The sequence below is a fragment of the Melospiza melodia genome, chromosome 16 (genome assembly GCF_035770615.1).
Source record: "Melospiza melodia melodia isolate bMelMel2 chromosome 16, bMelMel2.pri, whole genome shotgun sequence".
NCBI lineage: Eukaryota > Metazoa > Chordata > Aves > Passeriformes > Passerellidae > Melospiza > Melospiza melodia.
The window spans coordinates 14,118,025-14,132,988 of NC_086209.1; the positions used below are offsets into that span (position 1 = coordinate 14,118,025).

At 40.6% G+C, this 14,964-nt stretch overlaps 1 protein-coding gene across 1 annotated transcript in view; it reads right to left on the minus strand.

Annotated features, from left to right (window-relative positions):
* Positions 1-14,964, minus strand: part of MAP7D3 (MAP7 domain containing 3) — a 42,651-nt gene that overhangs the window by 3,831 nt on the left and 23,856 nt on the right. The window contains exons 8-19 of the mRNA XM_063170724.1: positions 14,001-14,099; positions 13,529-13,627; positions 12,340-12,462; positions 10,322-10,467; positions 9,799-9,929; positions 8,945-9,189; positions 4,533-4,668; positions 3,259-3,439; positions 2,056-2,160; positions 1,769-1,822; positions 894-987; positions 295-493 (exon numbers count right to left, since the gene is read on the minus strand). Of these exons, the coding sequence (XP_063026794.1) occupies positions 295-493; positions 894-987; positions 1,769-1,822; positions 2,056-2,160; positions 3,259-3,439; positions 4,533-4,668; positions 8,945-9,189; positions 9,799-9,929; positions 10,322-10,467; positions 12,340-12,462; positions 13,529-13,627; positions 14,001-14,099 (1,612 nt within the window). The remainder of the gene's footprint in view (positions 1-294; positions 494-893; positions 988-1,768; positions 1,823-2,055; positions 2,161-3,258; positions 3,440-4,532; positions 4,669-8,944; positions 9,190-9,798; positions 9,930-10,321; positions 10,468-12,339; positions 12,463-13,528; positions 13,628-14,000; positions 14,100-14,964) is intronic.

The following is a 14,964-nucleotide window of genomic DNA, read 5'->3' on the forward strand; positions in this document are numbered from 1 at the left end:
AAGGCTTCAAGGCAATATCAGTTTTTATAACCAACATTGCCATGCTGCTGGCTGTGTGTCTCACTCCTCAGCAAAGGCAGCACTGTTAACGTGGTGCCATTTAAACAAACAATGATGCTGAGATACCTGCTCTGTGTGAGGCTGTGAGCTGGCAGCACACACCTCAGGGCTGGAGAAAGGCTCACAGACCCCACAGAGCCAGCAAGGTGCTGCAGACAGCTCTGCATTTATTTAAGCACAGACAAGAGCTCACTTGTGTGAGAGCTCAGTGCTCCCACAGTACAGCAGACTCACCTGGAATCCTTTAGCTCACAAACAGACACAGACCCCTTGGGACTTTTCAAGTCACTTCCATTCATGAACACTTCACTGGCCTTCAGCTCTGACTCATCTTGTGCCTCACATTCTGCAGAGATCATGCTTTGTGCAGTCTCTAAACAATTCTCTGTCTCCCCCTTGATGTCCTGGAGCAAGTCAACACCATTTAGCTTTTCTGAATGTGTGAGGAGGGGGGGGGGGAGAGAAAACAAGGGAAAAAAGAATGTGAGTAGCAGAATTGCTATTCTAAATGAATAAAATACAAGTGCCAAATAACGCTTCCTAGTCAAACCCCGAGGCACTTGGCTTCAATAGATTCATTTGTCTATAGACAAGCTGCCTATATCAACATGAAATTTGTTTTTCATCCTCAAAAATCCACTTATAAAATGAAAGCATGCTGCCTGAATTTCACTCTCAAATAATTTTGAGCAATTCTCTGCTCAAGAAAGGAGTTCCCCTGGCACCTCTGGGACTGGTGTCTCAGGCCATGCCAGTGCTGTTAGGACTGCAACAGAGCTTAAAGATCACTGAAATTCACTGCCTCCCAGGCCTGACTCCCCCAGCTTCCTTACCTGGCTGATCAGTCTTCTCAAGACCCAACTCCTCCTCCTCTTCAATATCCTCTCCCTCCATCACCTCCGAGACAGACTTCCCTTCATTCTGCAACTGAATTGCCAGAGTGTTACTTGGAACAACTCCCTGTCCTCCACAGTTTCACAAATTCAGTCACAGCTCCCACACAAGACCATTCTGTGCCCAGAAGTGAAGCCACATGAATTCAAAGACTCACAGACAATCAGGTCACCCAGCAACACGAGCTCTGCAGAGCCAGAGCCTGTGGGACCCACTTCCACCTCCCACCTATTATTTCTGAGATCCTTTTACCCTCTTTTCTCCAAGGTGTGTGCTAAATTTTTATTCATTTTCAGCTATTGTAAGACTTGAATAGTTGAATGTTCAAAGAGGAACAACTGTTCCTCAATATATACAATTTCCCACAAAACTTAGGTCACTGCATTAACAGAAATAATACATCCAGTTTTCTATAGCAATAGCAATCCAAAGAGAATTGCTCTAAACAACTCTTTTGCTTTAATCAAACAGATGATGCCAGAATTCTATGTTTTCTGGCAGAATGCACACAGTTTAAAAAAAAATCCATTACTAACCAGTGTTGGGTTAAAACAGTGTTTAAAAACCAGTCTGGAAGTGATAACATCAGATAACATCCTGTCTATAGGCCTGGAACAAAAATGTAACAAAGACTCTTCATAACAGCCAGCAAAGCAGAAGATGTGTGCAGTGGCAAGGTACTGGAAATTATTCTGGTGCATCAGAACTCTGCACTTCCTGTGGAAGCCATTTTGTGTAAGGATAACAGAGGAAGACACATGACACAAGGCAAAAAGCCCTTTTCTGTCATTATACAGATCAAACAGAAAAGTACCTTGGACTCGTTTTGATCTGATTTCCGTGTTCTTTTCATTATTTCTTCAATTCTCTGTTAAAACATGGCGAACATTTTAAGTGACATACAGAACTTTATATTTCAGCATTCTGGTTTAAATTCATCAATCATAATACATTTTCATATTTCACGAGTATACTATTTTCATCACTGTTTTTAAATTTCACAAACCAAAGCTGGCAGCCTTTAAAAAAACACGCTTCTATTTAACTGCATCTGAGACCATTTGCCCGTTCATTTTAGGCTGAGAATTCAAAACAGGCTACCTTTTTCCTTTCAAGCCTTTCCTGCATATTTTGCTGCATAATCCTCTCCCTTTCCAGTCGCTGTCTTTCAGCCTCTTCTTGAGCTTTTGCTTCAGCTTCTTCTCTCTGAAAATAAAACAAAAAGAAGAGAGCACCCAGTGCATAACTTATTCCAACAGTAAAAAGCAAAGAAGTTACAGAATCTGGTTCAACACAGACAGGAACATCAGGCAATCAATATCACCACACATTACAACTAAATGTCAATTACCTAGTTACTGACATGAAATATATATTACTATGACATTAAAAAACTGAAACCAACTATATTGAGGTAATGCAAATGTTCTGAATGTTGCTGAGATACTGAACATTGTTGTTCAGACTATGCTTTGGAATGAATATTTGGTTAACAAGGACAATCTATAAAGTAACAAGACAGCAATTAAATTCTAAATGTGTCAAAGTTAACTTAAAAATCTTGGCAGTCAGGTATTGCTACCAAGACACTTGGTGCTGAACATCTACTCCTTCTACACTGGAAAATCTTTTCCAGTATAACTGGAAAGAAGATAGAAACATAGTTAACACTCTGAGTAACTGTTGTTAACAAACATTTAAAGAAATATCCAGACACATGGCAAAGCCATTCACAGCTCTCTGAACACAAATAATTTCAATGTAAAACTGCTTTAGTTTTCAGAATTAATCTAACTTAAGGAAAGCCTGTTTTCTGCAGAACTGCTCCCTTCAGTTCCAAGGATGCCTTTGTAAAGATACTTGCTGTGGAAGACTATTCAGCAACAGGAAAGGCAGATTTGAAAACACTACCAGTCTTTCTTTGAGAGGAATCAGAATAAACCAGATTACATTCCAGACAGACCATCTCCTTGTAACTCATAACAGTCTGCTGGTTAAGTGGGCTCAGTACAAGTATTTTACATATGCAAAACAGCATCCCTGATGACTAAAAAAATATTCCAAAATAGCTGCTTCTGCCCACACTTAAATTTACTAAATGCTAGGGAAAAAAATAAAAATCAGAGACCAGGGCAAAAAAAAGACCTACAGACAGTCCCAAATCCATCTCAGACAGGATGAACTCAGCCTCACATCATGCCTGACAGAGAACTGTCAAAACCATTCTGGGAAAGAAAAATCAAAGACAAGCCTCTTGAAACCACAGCAGCAGCTTCTTCCAGGAGCCCAGCTGGAGGCACAGACCTGCTGTTGAAGCTCTGCAAGTTTTTCCTGCTCCTCCTGCTCCCGGCGGAGCCTCTCCTCCTCAGCCTGTCTCTGCTGCTCTTCCTGGGTCTGCCTCCTTTCCTCCTCCTGCTTCCGCCGCTCCTCCTCCCGCCGCGCCTTCTCCTCAGCTGCTCTCCTGGCCACTTCTTCTTCTCTGATTCTACAATTTCCAAGGTACAGATTACTGGGTATTTATTGCTTTAAAAGTGTGCATGCACAAGAGACAGAGTAGGAAAGCAAGAAAGTTCTAGGCAGTTCACAAATAACTGGATAAAGACACTTTCTGGTGTGGATTTACAAATGCCACGATCCAGACTTGTCAAAGCGAAAACTGGAATAACTTGGAAGAAATTATCTGTGAATAAATGCTCTTTGCTGATTAAGTCAAGGCAGGTTGTTCCAATAATGGAATGTTTGATTGAGAACTGGATTAAACAATGACCATTTAATAAAAACCATCTGCAACCACGGCATGAATGAAGCTTACAATCACTGTCAAACATAAATGTAGTGGGATTTCCTAAAAGACTCATTCTTCTATAGCCTGAATTCAGAGATTCTCTGGAAGGTGTACACTGCCAGCTCTTGCAGACATACAGAGCAGATCTGATGACATATTTCTAGAGCAGATTATATGCAAGTTTCATAGCTTCATATCCACAACTGGGAAACTGAAAAAATCTGACATTCCACTCTGTTTATAGAAGCATACAGGCAACCCCTGATCTGGAATAAAGTTAGTCAGCACTAACTTAGTCATTTATTTTAACAACTTCTATGCAGTGAACCATATGCACACTGATTTAACACTTTGAATTACTTGCCTGCAAACATTTCTGACCCATATTTCACATCACTAAAGTGAGATTTAATGTACCATCAAACCACTGCCTAAGCTGATGAAATGGAAGTTTAATACATAGAGTTTTACTCTTTCAAACCAAATACAAACAAACCAAACAAAAGTGATGCACAAATCACATTCTAGTTGTGAAACAAAAGCCCCACTGGTGTCTGGAAGGAAAAAGCAGCAGTGATTTCACAGGGACTGTGCATTACATGTGTACTGAGATATAAACTGATGTTACACACAGTAACCTGTCCCAGGTTGTTGCCAGTGCCTCTCAGCTTCAGGAACTGTATGAACATATGCAGGAACTTAAATTTAAACTTAGAAAACATATACAGCTGGACTGTCCTTTCCAACCACACCCCACCACTGAAAGCATCCCTTTCTTCCCCTCATTTGTTACCTTTCCTCTTCTTGTCTCTGAATTCTTTCTTGGTCTTCACGCTCTCTTTGCTCCCGTGCCAGACGTCGCTTCTCTGTCAGGATTTTAGCAGCTTCTTCAGCTGTGGTGGTCCCTGCTACTGTTTTGCTACCTGATTCTGCAAAGGTTAAAAGAATCTGCTGTTAGAAAGTTCCAGGAACTTAAAATGATGAAAGACGTTATCTCTGTGAGATGAGATCTTATGGCCAACTGATTCAGTATCTTTTCCATCAGTGCTCATCACAGTGATTGCATCCTTATCTGTAACAGGCCTGCAAGAGCCTAAGGGGAGCCCTGGAGATGCAGAGCCACAATATCTGACACTGAAATAGTAACAGCTCATTTCAACACTGATCCAGCCATATTCCAGATGATACACTTAAAGATACTCTCCAATTATCACAGCATTTAAAAACATGTTTCTGACAAGACACCCTCATTTCTGTAATGCTTGAACACTGATAAGAAAACTGGAAAAAATCTGCTGTAGGAAATACCTTTCACTTCCTTCTAATAAAACTGGACACACAAGACCCTAAAGAAGAAATTATCATTCTTTTATTTTTCCTTTTTCATAACATTAACATTCATGCTTTTATATTTACTGAGTATCTTAGAGTGCAAATGATCATCATTTTATCTGGCCCTGAAGGCACATACTAATGACTTCAGTAATATCACATTTCTATACATCAGCAACAAATCAATTTCCAATTTACATGGAGATCAAAACAGCTTCAACCACCAGGTGAGCAGATCTTTGCAGGTCGTGCTGTTTATGCTTCCTCATGACCTGCCTGGTGTTCAGGTGTCTGAACATCAGAGGCACTATTACTAATTAACATCAGGAAAAAAGTCAAAACAGAACCATCTTGCCATCCAGCTGCTCTCAATATGTATACTGAAAGAACTCTGATTTCTATCAGGTATTCCCTAGAAATATTTCAGTTTGAATGAGATTTAAGAGCTCATCATCTGAATATTCAGAGAATCAGCTCTTGATGTCAGCAGAGCAGCAGCATCATAATGTTGGTGAGGACCTGCCTTTCTCCTCAACACTTCACAAATCAGCACATTATGTTTGCTTAACATTTATAAAGCCTTGAAATCAAGGTAATTTTAATGAACTATGACATCAGGGTTTGACCACTTGTTTTACTTCTGACCTGAAGACAAATCGTTTAAAACACAACGTCATTATTAGGAACTTTAATACCTGAAAAGCTGCTTAGGCCCCACGGACACATAATCACAACCTGCAGCTGCAGGGTATAATTACACACAGCAAACTCTCAGCAGCTGAATCATGGCTGTCTTTTCTGCATAAAAATTGTTCTTGCAGTCCTAGGAAAGGCATTTCAGCACCGATGTAGTGCAGGCATAGACAGGGTTCTAACATTTAGATTTACCCAAAGCTGAGAAAACACCACCTCCCCAGACAACACATTGCTTCTCATGTGGGAAAAAGTTGCAGTCTTGTTGGTACTAACAAAAATCAGCCATGAGTGTTCCAAATTTGAACTTGGTCAAAAGGGGTCCTCCTCCTCCTGAGCAAGAAAGACCATTTTGCATTTACAAAACCATTACCATATCTGCCTATTCAAGACAGGCAGATGCTTTTCTTCCAATATTCTGTAACTTACTAGGTTTAATTTACTGTTGCCAGTGTACAGCCATGAAGAAGTCAAAATGTCTCTCTTCCTCTGCCACATGAGTGTACTTTCTGTTCAGACTACTCACTTTTCACAGCAGAAGCCATTTTTTGTTGCACATTTGCCATCTCTCCCAGTTATATCAAATCTGGTTGACACCTAATGTCATGTTTAACCTATTTCCCCTCCTCAAAACTGAACAACCTAATGCTCAGCAAGAAGACTAAAGGTTTTAGACTTAAGTTCTAGGATTACAGCATGACAGCTTAATTATGATATCTGGATTTGACAGAAGAAAACTAGTCACAACAGAACATTGCAGATATGGAAAGAACAGGGGGAAAAAAAAGAAGAAGAGATTGGGGACCTTCCCATTGCATTCTCACTTCTGCAGTTTTATTGATGATTTCCATATGGGTACTTCAATACTGTTTTCATCTCCATGTACCCCTGTACAGGCTGTTTCCATAGGGCAGGACATGAGATTGCCCAACATGATTGCTAACATGCCATAAGAAAATTCTGACAGTTTTTTACACTCAGCTTCCTTTTCCGTGTACTCCTAGTCATTCTTTTCACCAAAGGACTTCCCTCTTTGTAAGGGAAGGGGAAAGAGAGAAAGAGGCAAGAGAAACAATCTCTGAACACTGGTAAAATCTAGTACTAGCTGGATGGAGGGAAGATTCCAACAGATTTTAAGGCAAATAATTAATTCACAACTAATCTAGGAATCATATTTCAAAGCCTTCAATACCCAGATACAAAATGTGAGGCTCCATGATAGTTTATTACCTATCATCATGCATAAGGTGAGAGCTCATGAAGGAGCACTTCTTATGCTTTAAGTTGAACAAGCCTTTTAATTCTCAGAGAAGCTGCGAGAGGCTGCTGCCAGAAATGACAACTGCTCCAGTCACTGCAAAATAAAAAGTGTTTTACTGTGGAACAGTATATTGCAGGAGGAAGACACAAAAAACAAGACAAAAACTTGATTGCTGTTGACAACAGGCAAACAAGTTCAGTTTGAAGAAGAGATGGGATGAAGATACAATTGCACAAAGCTGAAAGTAGGCTAAACCTATAAGACCTAGAGACTGATTTGCCACATGCCATTCACTGGTGTGCTCTGACTTCAGAAGCTGTCTGGGACAGGGAATTGCACCAACCCATGGGTGAACTGCTGACACAGACATGTAAAATGAAAATTGCCTTGAAAACTGAAAGTAACCTCTTAAGAAAAAATATTTTTGCCTCACATAGCAATATTGCAGTGTACCAAAATGTTCCAAGAGAGAAATGAAATAATCTCTTATTTTGAAGAACATGCTCACTATTTCCTTTTGTTCTATGTGTCAAACAAAGAAGAAGAGCTTTGCCCAGCCCCAGTAGGAATCACTACAAAGATTACTATTTTGAGATTAGAAATAAACTAAAAGGAAAACAGATAAACTGGGTTAATCCAGTTTCAGAAGTCAGTGTATAGAGGAGACAGATCAGGCATCCAAGGAACAAGGACACAGCTTCTTGTTCCAGAACAACGAGAAGATACAGGACTAGGACACATTGTTATGGAGGCTTCAACCAACTGATGACATTGATCAGAAGTGATGATGCTCTGGGGCACACAAGACATTTATCCACAGTATGGCAGCACGCTGAGGGATGGATGTTCTCACTGCAAAGACAAAGGACATGACAGCAAAGACGGATGTGGAACTTTGTACAAACATCCACCTCTGACAGCCAGGCTTCCTTCCACAGGAACACATGCCCAGAGAGCTCTACCATGAGTTCTTCAGGTGAATGACACTTCATATCCAACAGAAGCCATATCACAAGGAGCCTCAGAAGTGGCAGAGAGTAGGAGCAGCCCAGGGAAGCACACAGGAACATGCAGTAACGTGCAGCAAGCACATGTTCCCACTTACCTGCTGTGTGAGGGACTCACCCCCAGCACTGCACACCGGCACTAACTTACACTCTAAGATCCCTCCTTTTCCTGTCAAGGGTCCCCTAAGTCCTTCTGCAAAGTGTATTGCCTGCCAGACCTCATCAGCAGGCTCTCCTGGATTCTGCTGGAGATGGCAGCTGGCATTTTCCCCAGGGACAGAAGCCAGGCTCAGGGCACAATGGAGAGCACTAGAACACTAATTACTTATGTGGTACATGACTTTCCTGAATCTACCAGGATAACTTCTTAGTGTGACTTGTGAACTGATTACCCTTCCCAAGGCAGCAATGATTGCACACTCACTAGAACTTAGGCCAAGGCAGCCTTCAAGCACTGAGAAAACTCTCTCTCATCCTGTGGTGAACAGGAGCTGATTTTGTCCTCCAAGAAGGTCTCTACAGGAGCACTTTAAGAACCACCAGCTGAACTGAAAGACCTCTGTGTAGTTTAACTACTGACTTTACAAACCTAAGCTAGTAGATCCCTCAGCTAGAGCAGCTGAAGCCCAAAAGGCAAAGAGGATTTCTGCTTTTCTTAAAATTACAGTACAAGTAGTGATATTAACAGCTCCTGACTTAAATCCCTGAGTCAAATAAACCAATTGCTGCATTAAAGTTCACATCCCAAAGTCATATCATGAAAAACTCATGTTTTATACAAAGAAAAATGAACAGCTTCTGCCTTAAAGCACCCTACCCTCCAGGGCCCTGCCTCACCAGCCAGTTGTTTCCCCACTCCGAGCACACCCTGGAGAGGCCTGGAGCAGGAGTCAGACACTGAGGAACACCCACCTTCTTTGGTCTTTGTGCTAGCTGCTCCTGTATCCCTCTCCAAGGCTGGGGAAGCACCTTGCTCTTGTCCTATTCCTTCTGTGCTCTTATCCTTTGGTTTGCTCTCTGCTTCAGTTTTCTTTTTGGTAATGTTTATAACAGTTGGTGTGAGAGATGGACGCTGGATGGGTGCTGGTTTAGAGACTGGAGTAGGAGATGGTGGCCTTTGTTTAGACACACCAGGTGAAGGTGGGCGAGTCTTCTGCCTGTTGAAATAAAGAGTATTTTTCAGAGCTGCCTGCTGAAATAAAGAGTATTTTTCAGAGCTAACAATGAAAACCTCAACCACACACCTCAGAAGAGCAGTCTCCTTTGTTTAGTTTATATTACATACCTCACATTTAAAAATAAGTCCACCCACAAATTACTGGTGCCTTCCCTATAAAACTCAAACCAGGATTCCAAGACACCTTGGGCACCCAGCCTTACTACCTGAGGCTAACATCAGAACAGGATTCCTGGCCCAGATCTCCATTTACTTCACATCTAGGATGAACCTTCAAGAAACTTCCTATGCTAATACTTTATTCAAAAGCTTGCAGACTTTTGTTGTTTTGGTTTTAGTGCACAGACTGCAGAGAAGATTAGGGTGTGTTTTCTGCACAACAAAGGTTGAAGTAAAAGCCTCATCCCTACTATGGGAAAGGGAAATTGGACCCAAAATGAAGACATTTCTGTACAAACAAGGCACAGCATAGGTCATCCAAACTCTAACAGCTCAGCTGTCTTGAGACAGGAAGAAGCCTTCATTTTGTGCTGAATACAAGGTGTTTACACACACCTGGTTGCAGGAAGGGTTTAACCTGGGCACATACCTGACTGCAGAAGGGGACGGAGGGCGCTTCACCAAATTAGCAGGAGAGGGGGATCTTCTATGGGCAGACACGGATGGAGAGGGAGGGCGCCTCAAGCCAGAACCTGGGGATGGTTTTTCTGTCTCTGATTTCTAGAAGATAGACAAACCCAAAATACTGCTGACTCTAGAATACACTGCAGACAGAGGAGCTGCTATTTCAAAAAAAAAGCAAGTGGTCAACAAGACACACTTTGAATTTCCTTTATGTTCCAAAACACAGACCTGGTCTGTGTTTAACTTTTACATAAATTAAACCTTGGGAACCATAAGCAGCAAACAATATGCATTCAAGATACAAGAGAGATCAAGTACCATAAAATTCCAATTTGATTTTAATCCTCTGTATTTTTTAGGCAAATGCTATTGTACATTTCATTAATGCTTACTGAAAGCAGCAGCAAAGAGGGAAACGGGATCCCATCCTAAGCTGTTCCAACCCCCCAGTTTAACAGAAACTTAATTCCTGTGGGTTTTCAACAAACCTGGGTTGAATCAGGTGAGCTTGCATCAGATGAAGACACAGAGGACTTCAACCTGTCGATGCTGCGGCTGCGCACCGGCACTTTGGGAGCTGGGACTGGGGAACTGATGGAACTGGCTGAAGCTGAACGAGGACAGAGGTGAGATTCTATAAAAGTTAGGAATTTGACAAGACAAAACAAGAACCAAGTGCACAGCATAAGAACAGGAGAGAAGGAAGAGGGAGAAAAAGAGAAAGAGAGATTGTGTGTGTTAGAAACCATACAGGGAAACACCGCAGGCAGTGCACAGTGCAACGGGTCACAGACAGACACCACCACACAATTAGTACTTGGGAAGCAATAGCACCAAGAATAAACACTCTGAAAGCAGCAGTCTGGAGTAGATAAAAATAAAATGCTTTTCCAAAAATGGACCAAATTTGCAGTACACCAGCATTACTTTCATTTTAATCAAGTTGCACTTGATCACAAATGCTTCAGTTTTAATGGCTTAGCATCTTTCCTGACAATTTTTTCATGAGAGGTTCAGACTTTAAGCATGTTTCCTCTACACTCCAGGAGGAAATCTCCCTTTTTTTTCAAAGGTGGTGTAAAAGAAATCTATCAAGAGAAAAAGGTTAACTATTTAACTATGATACCTTTCCTACCTGAAGTGTCAATCTTCTCACATATAAGATATTGGAAGAAATTTTATCTTATTGTTTTTTTACATGATCACAGACATATAAGCACAGATAGATGCAAAAATATTCTAAAGCTAGATATTGGATTCTTCGATAATTCAAATAAATTGTGACAAATGCAGCACTTACTTTTGTAACTTTATGGAAAATACATTTTATTTTTGTATTTACAGCATTTGTAAATGGAGACCTGCATTCTATTTGTGCACAGGTTGTGTTAAAGCACAGGTACTTTTCTACTGAAATGAAAAAAGTACCTCTGAATAAACTTATAAAAATGTATTTTAATTCAGCAATAGGGAGTGTCATGTGCTAACAGTAACAGAAAAAAAGATGGCATTTCCCCACATGACATGAACTGAAGTATTCATGGTAAAATAAAAGCAGCACATACAACAGGTATGTAAAAATATGACTACAAACAAAAAAATAAATACTGATTATTAGACAAGGGGAACTGTGTGGAAATGTCACCATTACTGATAAGGATCAAGTAAAATGGTGTAAGATAAAAAAATAAGATGTGATTTCATACTAAAGAAGAAACAAGCAAAACTGGGAACACAAGTTGGAAGGTAAAAGAAGAGAAAGGACTCCACATTGGTTCCAGAGAAGCATTTACTGAGGCATTATTAATTAACCAGTAACAATTCCAGGACATGTGGGATGCAGCTAGGGGGGCTAATTCCTGCAAATTCCTGCTCTAGTAAACTGAGCCCTGCTGTGGATGTATCAGGTCAATCTGGACCAACACAAAACTGCTTGAGTTAGCCAGGGTTTCTCTCTTCTATTATATTATACCTTGACTTCTCCTATCAGCTGAACAAAACCAGCTCAGGGTTCCCTGGACTTATCTCCAGGTACTCCCACTGTCATGTTCCTGCAAGTGTTTCTTCCTCTAAAGAAATTTAAGTTTTGCACTTTGAAATTACAGGTTTGCTTGTTTTGATTCTTTTTCCCTTTCGTAACCCAGTACTGCTCTAACCAGAATGTCTCAGACTGAGTTGAGGTACAAATGCAGATCTCTGTCAGTTAAAAAAACCACACACAAAATCCCCAGAATCAACACCAGCATCTGGTTCTCTGCAGAACAAGTAAACCAGCACTGGAGTTTAAAAGCCAATATTATTATATGGTTTTGTAAAGTAAACATGCAACACAGCATATGAATTGGGTATTAATGACCACAGAAAATACTGGGTAAGTAAAATTACACACAACCACGTTTAACTGTGTGATTCAGACAGAAGTGTAGCACAGTTAGCAGCTACCATCTAAGTTCTTGCTTGAAGAGAAACTGTGTAAGACTTTGAGGCTTTGGTGCCCTGCTGTTACCTGAGGGGTCCTGTCCATCAGCCAAGGTAGCAGCACTTTTACTCCTAGCTAGGGAGGCCTGTGTGGGGGCCAGCAGGCGGCTGATAATGCCACTGTCCAGGGGACTGAGCTGGGAGCGGCGAGCTGGATGACAGGAACAAACCAAAAAGGATCCAACATGAAATCATATCATGGAAAACACAAGCAGTACAAAGCAAAGGAAGACTGAGCATTGTTGCAAATTATATAACAGTTTTGGAAGAACAATACTGAAGTCATGGAGGGGGAATTCCAGAGGAAAAGCACAGAAGGGTTAAACACTGCAATCCCTTATGTTGCACTTCTTGCCTTGCTTAGTACAAGTCGTTTTAATGTGCAGAGATTGGCACATGTACAACAGAGGTGAATGCTGAATCCAGTCAAAGTATGAGACATTTTTGACTGAGCTCTTCAGAGCTACATTCTCTAGATTGCAGCAAAGGCTGTTTTGACATAATAAACACAAGGCTTGCAAGTCAAAGCCAGCAGTTATGGTCAAGCATTGCCTGCACACACAGATTCACACGGACAGCACCCAACATTCTCTCATACAGGAAAGATTCTGAAGCAGAAATAATTTCAACTGTTGGCAACAGCTGCTAAAAAGGAAAGTTTCAGAATTGTTAACTCAGAGGGAAAAACATGTTAGACAAGGTGCTATTCCTCAGGTTTAGGAGTAGTTCCCAGGAAGGTTATTTGTAACCTAGTGGGGAATACAGAGATCAAAAGAGACTGAAGTGAGGACAGGTTTCTTCCTTCTGCATGCACATGGTTTACTCCAGCAGCAGGAACAGAGAAGTTGCTTTTAAACTGAATAGTAAAACAGAACTTAATAAAGCAAAGGTAAGATTTAACTAAGAAGTCAACAGATCAGTGGCAGTTTTACAATTTCTGTACTTCAATCTACCAGCTCTCAAACAGATTGCTTTCTTAAACAGACACATGTTGCTATCTGCTTGCAGTGCCATTTAATAAAGACAAAGGCCTTCTCAGAGGATTTTTTTTCTGTTCAGAAAAAAAAAATTAACTTTTACCATTTTATCTTTAACACTGAGTAACTAAAAAGCCATTAAAAAATCCTAGAAATTTAAGAACCTAGGAAACTAGTGAAATCAAGCCTATCCAAACTTTAAAAGCTTAAAAAAAAGATTCAGTTTTATGAAACAACCACCTGGTTTTTCTTCCTTTTTCACTTTTTCTAGCTCTGGAGAGGATTGGGGTTTACTACTCATTCTACTCAAAGATGTGCTCCTCTTCTTTTCTGTTCCTCCTAGAGACCAAGTGTAAGGAAGATTATTTTTAACAAGATATGATTTTCTTAATTGCCATCCCATGCTTTGCTTTCACTAATCAGCTAAAATCATCAATGCATCATTATGAAGCACTATTTTCTCATTAGTTAAATGGTTTGGCTACCATTTGTCTACTTTCCCCCCACCCTTCCATTTTTCAAAGGAATAAGGCTGGTTTAGAGACAGTTACCCAATATCTAGCACTGCAATGTGCATAATGATATTTATGCCACAGTGCACAGACTGCATAAATGCCTGAGTGAAAATATTTATAAAGGACCTGGTTTAAAGTCATCTTTGAATATCCCATTTACTGCCTCCCAATTCTCAAAACAAACTGGTTTCTAGCACCTTTCTGTTCCACCTGCGAACCTTTGGGTGCTGACTGCTGGGAATGTGGAGAGACTTTGTTACTCAGTCTGTTTAATGAGGCACTTCTCTTTGTGGTACCTGGAAGTGAAAGTGCATGGATTAATTATGCTGAAAAGCCCAGAGGTCCCCTCCAACACCTGCCCCATTGCCCTAAGAGAGAGAGAGGAATGATTAAGTTGCTTTATAATATTGAATTCTTCAGAAGCAGAAAAACTGGATCAGGGAAGAACTACTTTATAGAAAGCATTATTTATTTTATCTCTGCATGTTTCTGATCACAGCAGCAGGATGTCAGCTACAACAGATTCTTGTTTGCCCTACTGAGGCCATCCTTGTACACCTTTAAAATACATGAGAATTTTAAAAGACAATTGCTCACATTCTCTATGGGTATGAGTGAGCCTAGAATTAACACAGAACACAGTGGTAAGTGGAGATACTTCACTGATCCAGGACAAGCATCATTTTCTCATTTCCACATTCTGCTCCTTCACCCTCCCAGGCACACATGCACAACAGAAGCAATCTGGTTCATTCTGTGGCTGTATTTAATGTCCTGTGAATTTACCATTTTTTATCAAACAGACAGTTCTCTCTGAGTGTCAGATTGAGAGCACAGGATCACTCTAAGTCACCCTCTACATCCTGATCACACAGATCACTTGGAGTCCTGTCCAAATTTGTTGTATTTTAGGACACCTGAGAATATTTTCACCAAAGTGACTAAGTATTCACAAAGGATTTCAGGGTACGACAACAGATTGAAAGCAATCCCAATTAGCTGATAATTAGTCACTTCCTTTGTAAGAGGTTTAATTTGTACTTTACAACTCTGCTTCTGACTCATATCCAGAGCTGAACCCTGCAGACACATAATATATAAATATAATTTAAAATCACAAGCAGCCTCCAGTGACTCAGAGCCCCTGCCAGTATAAATATA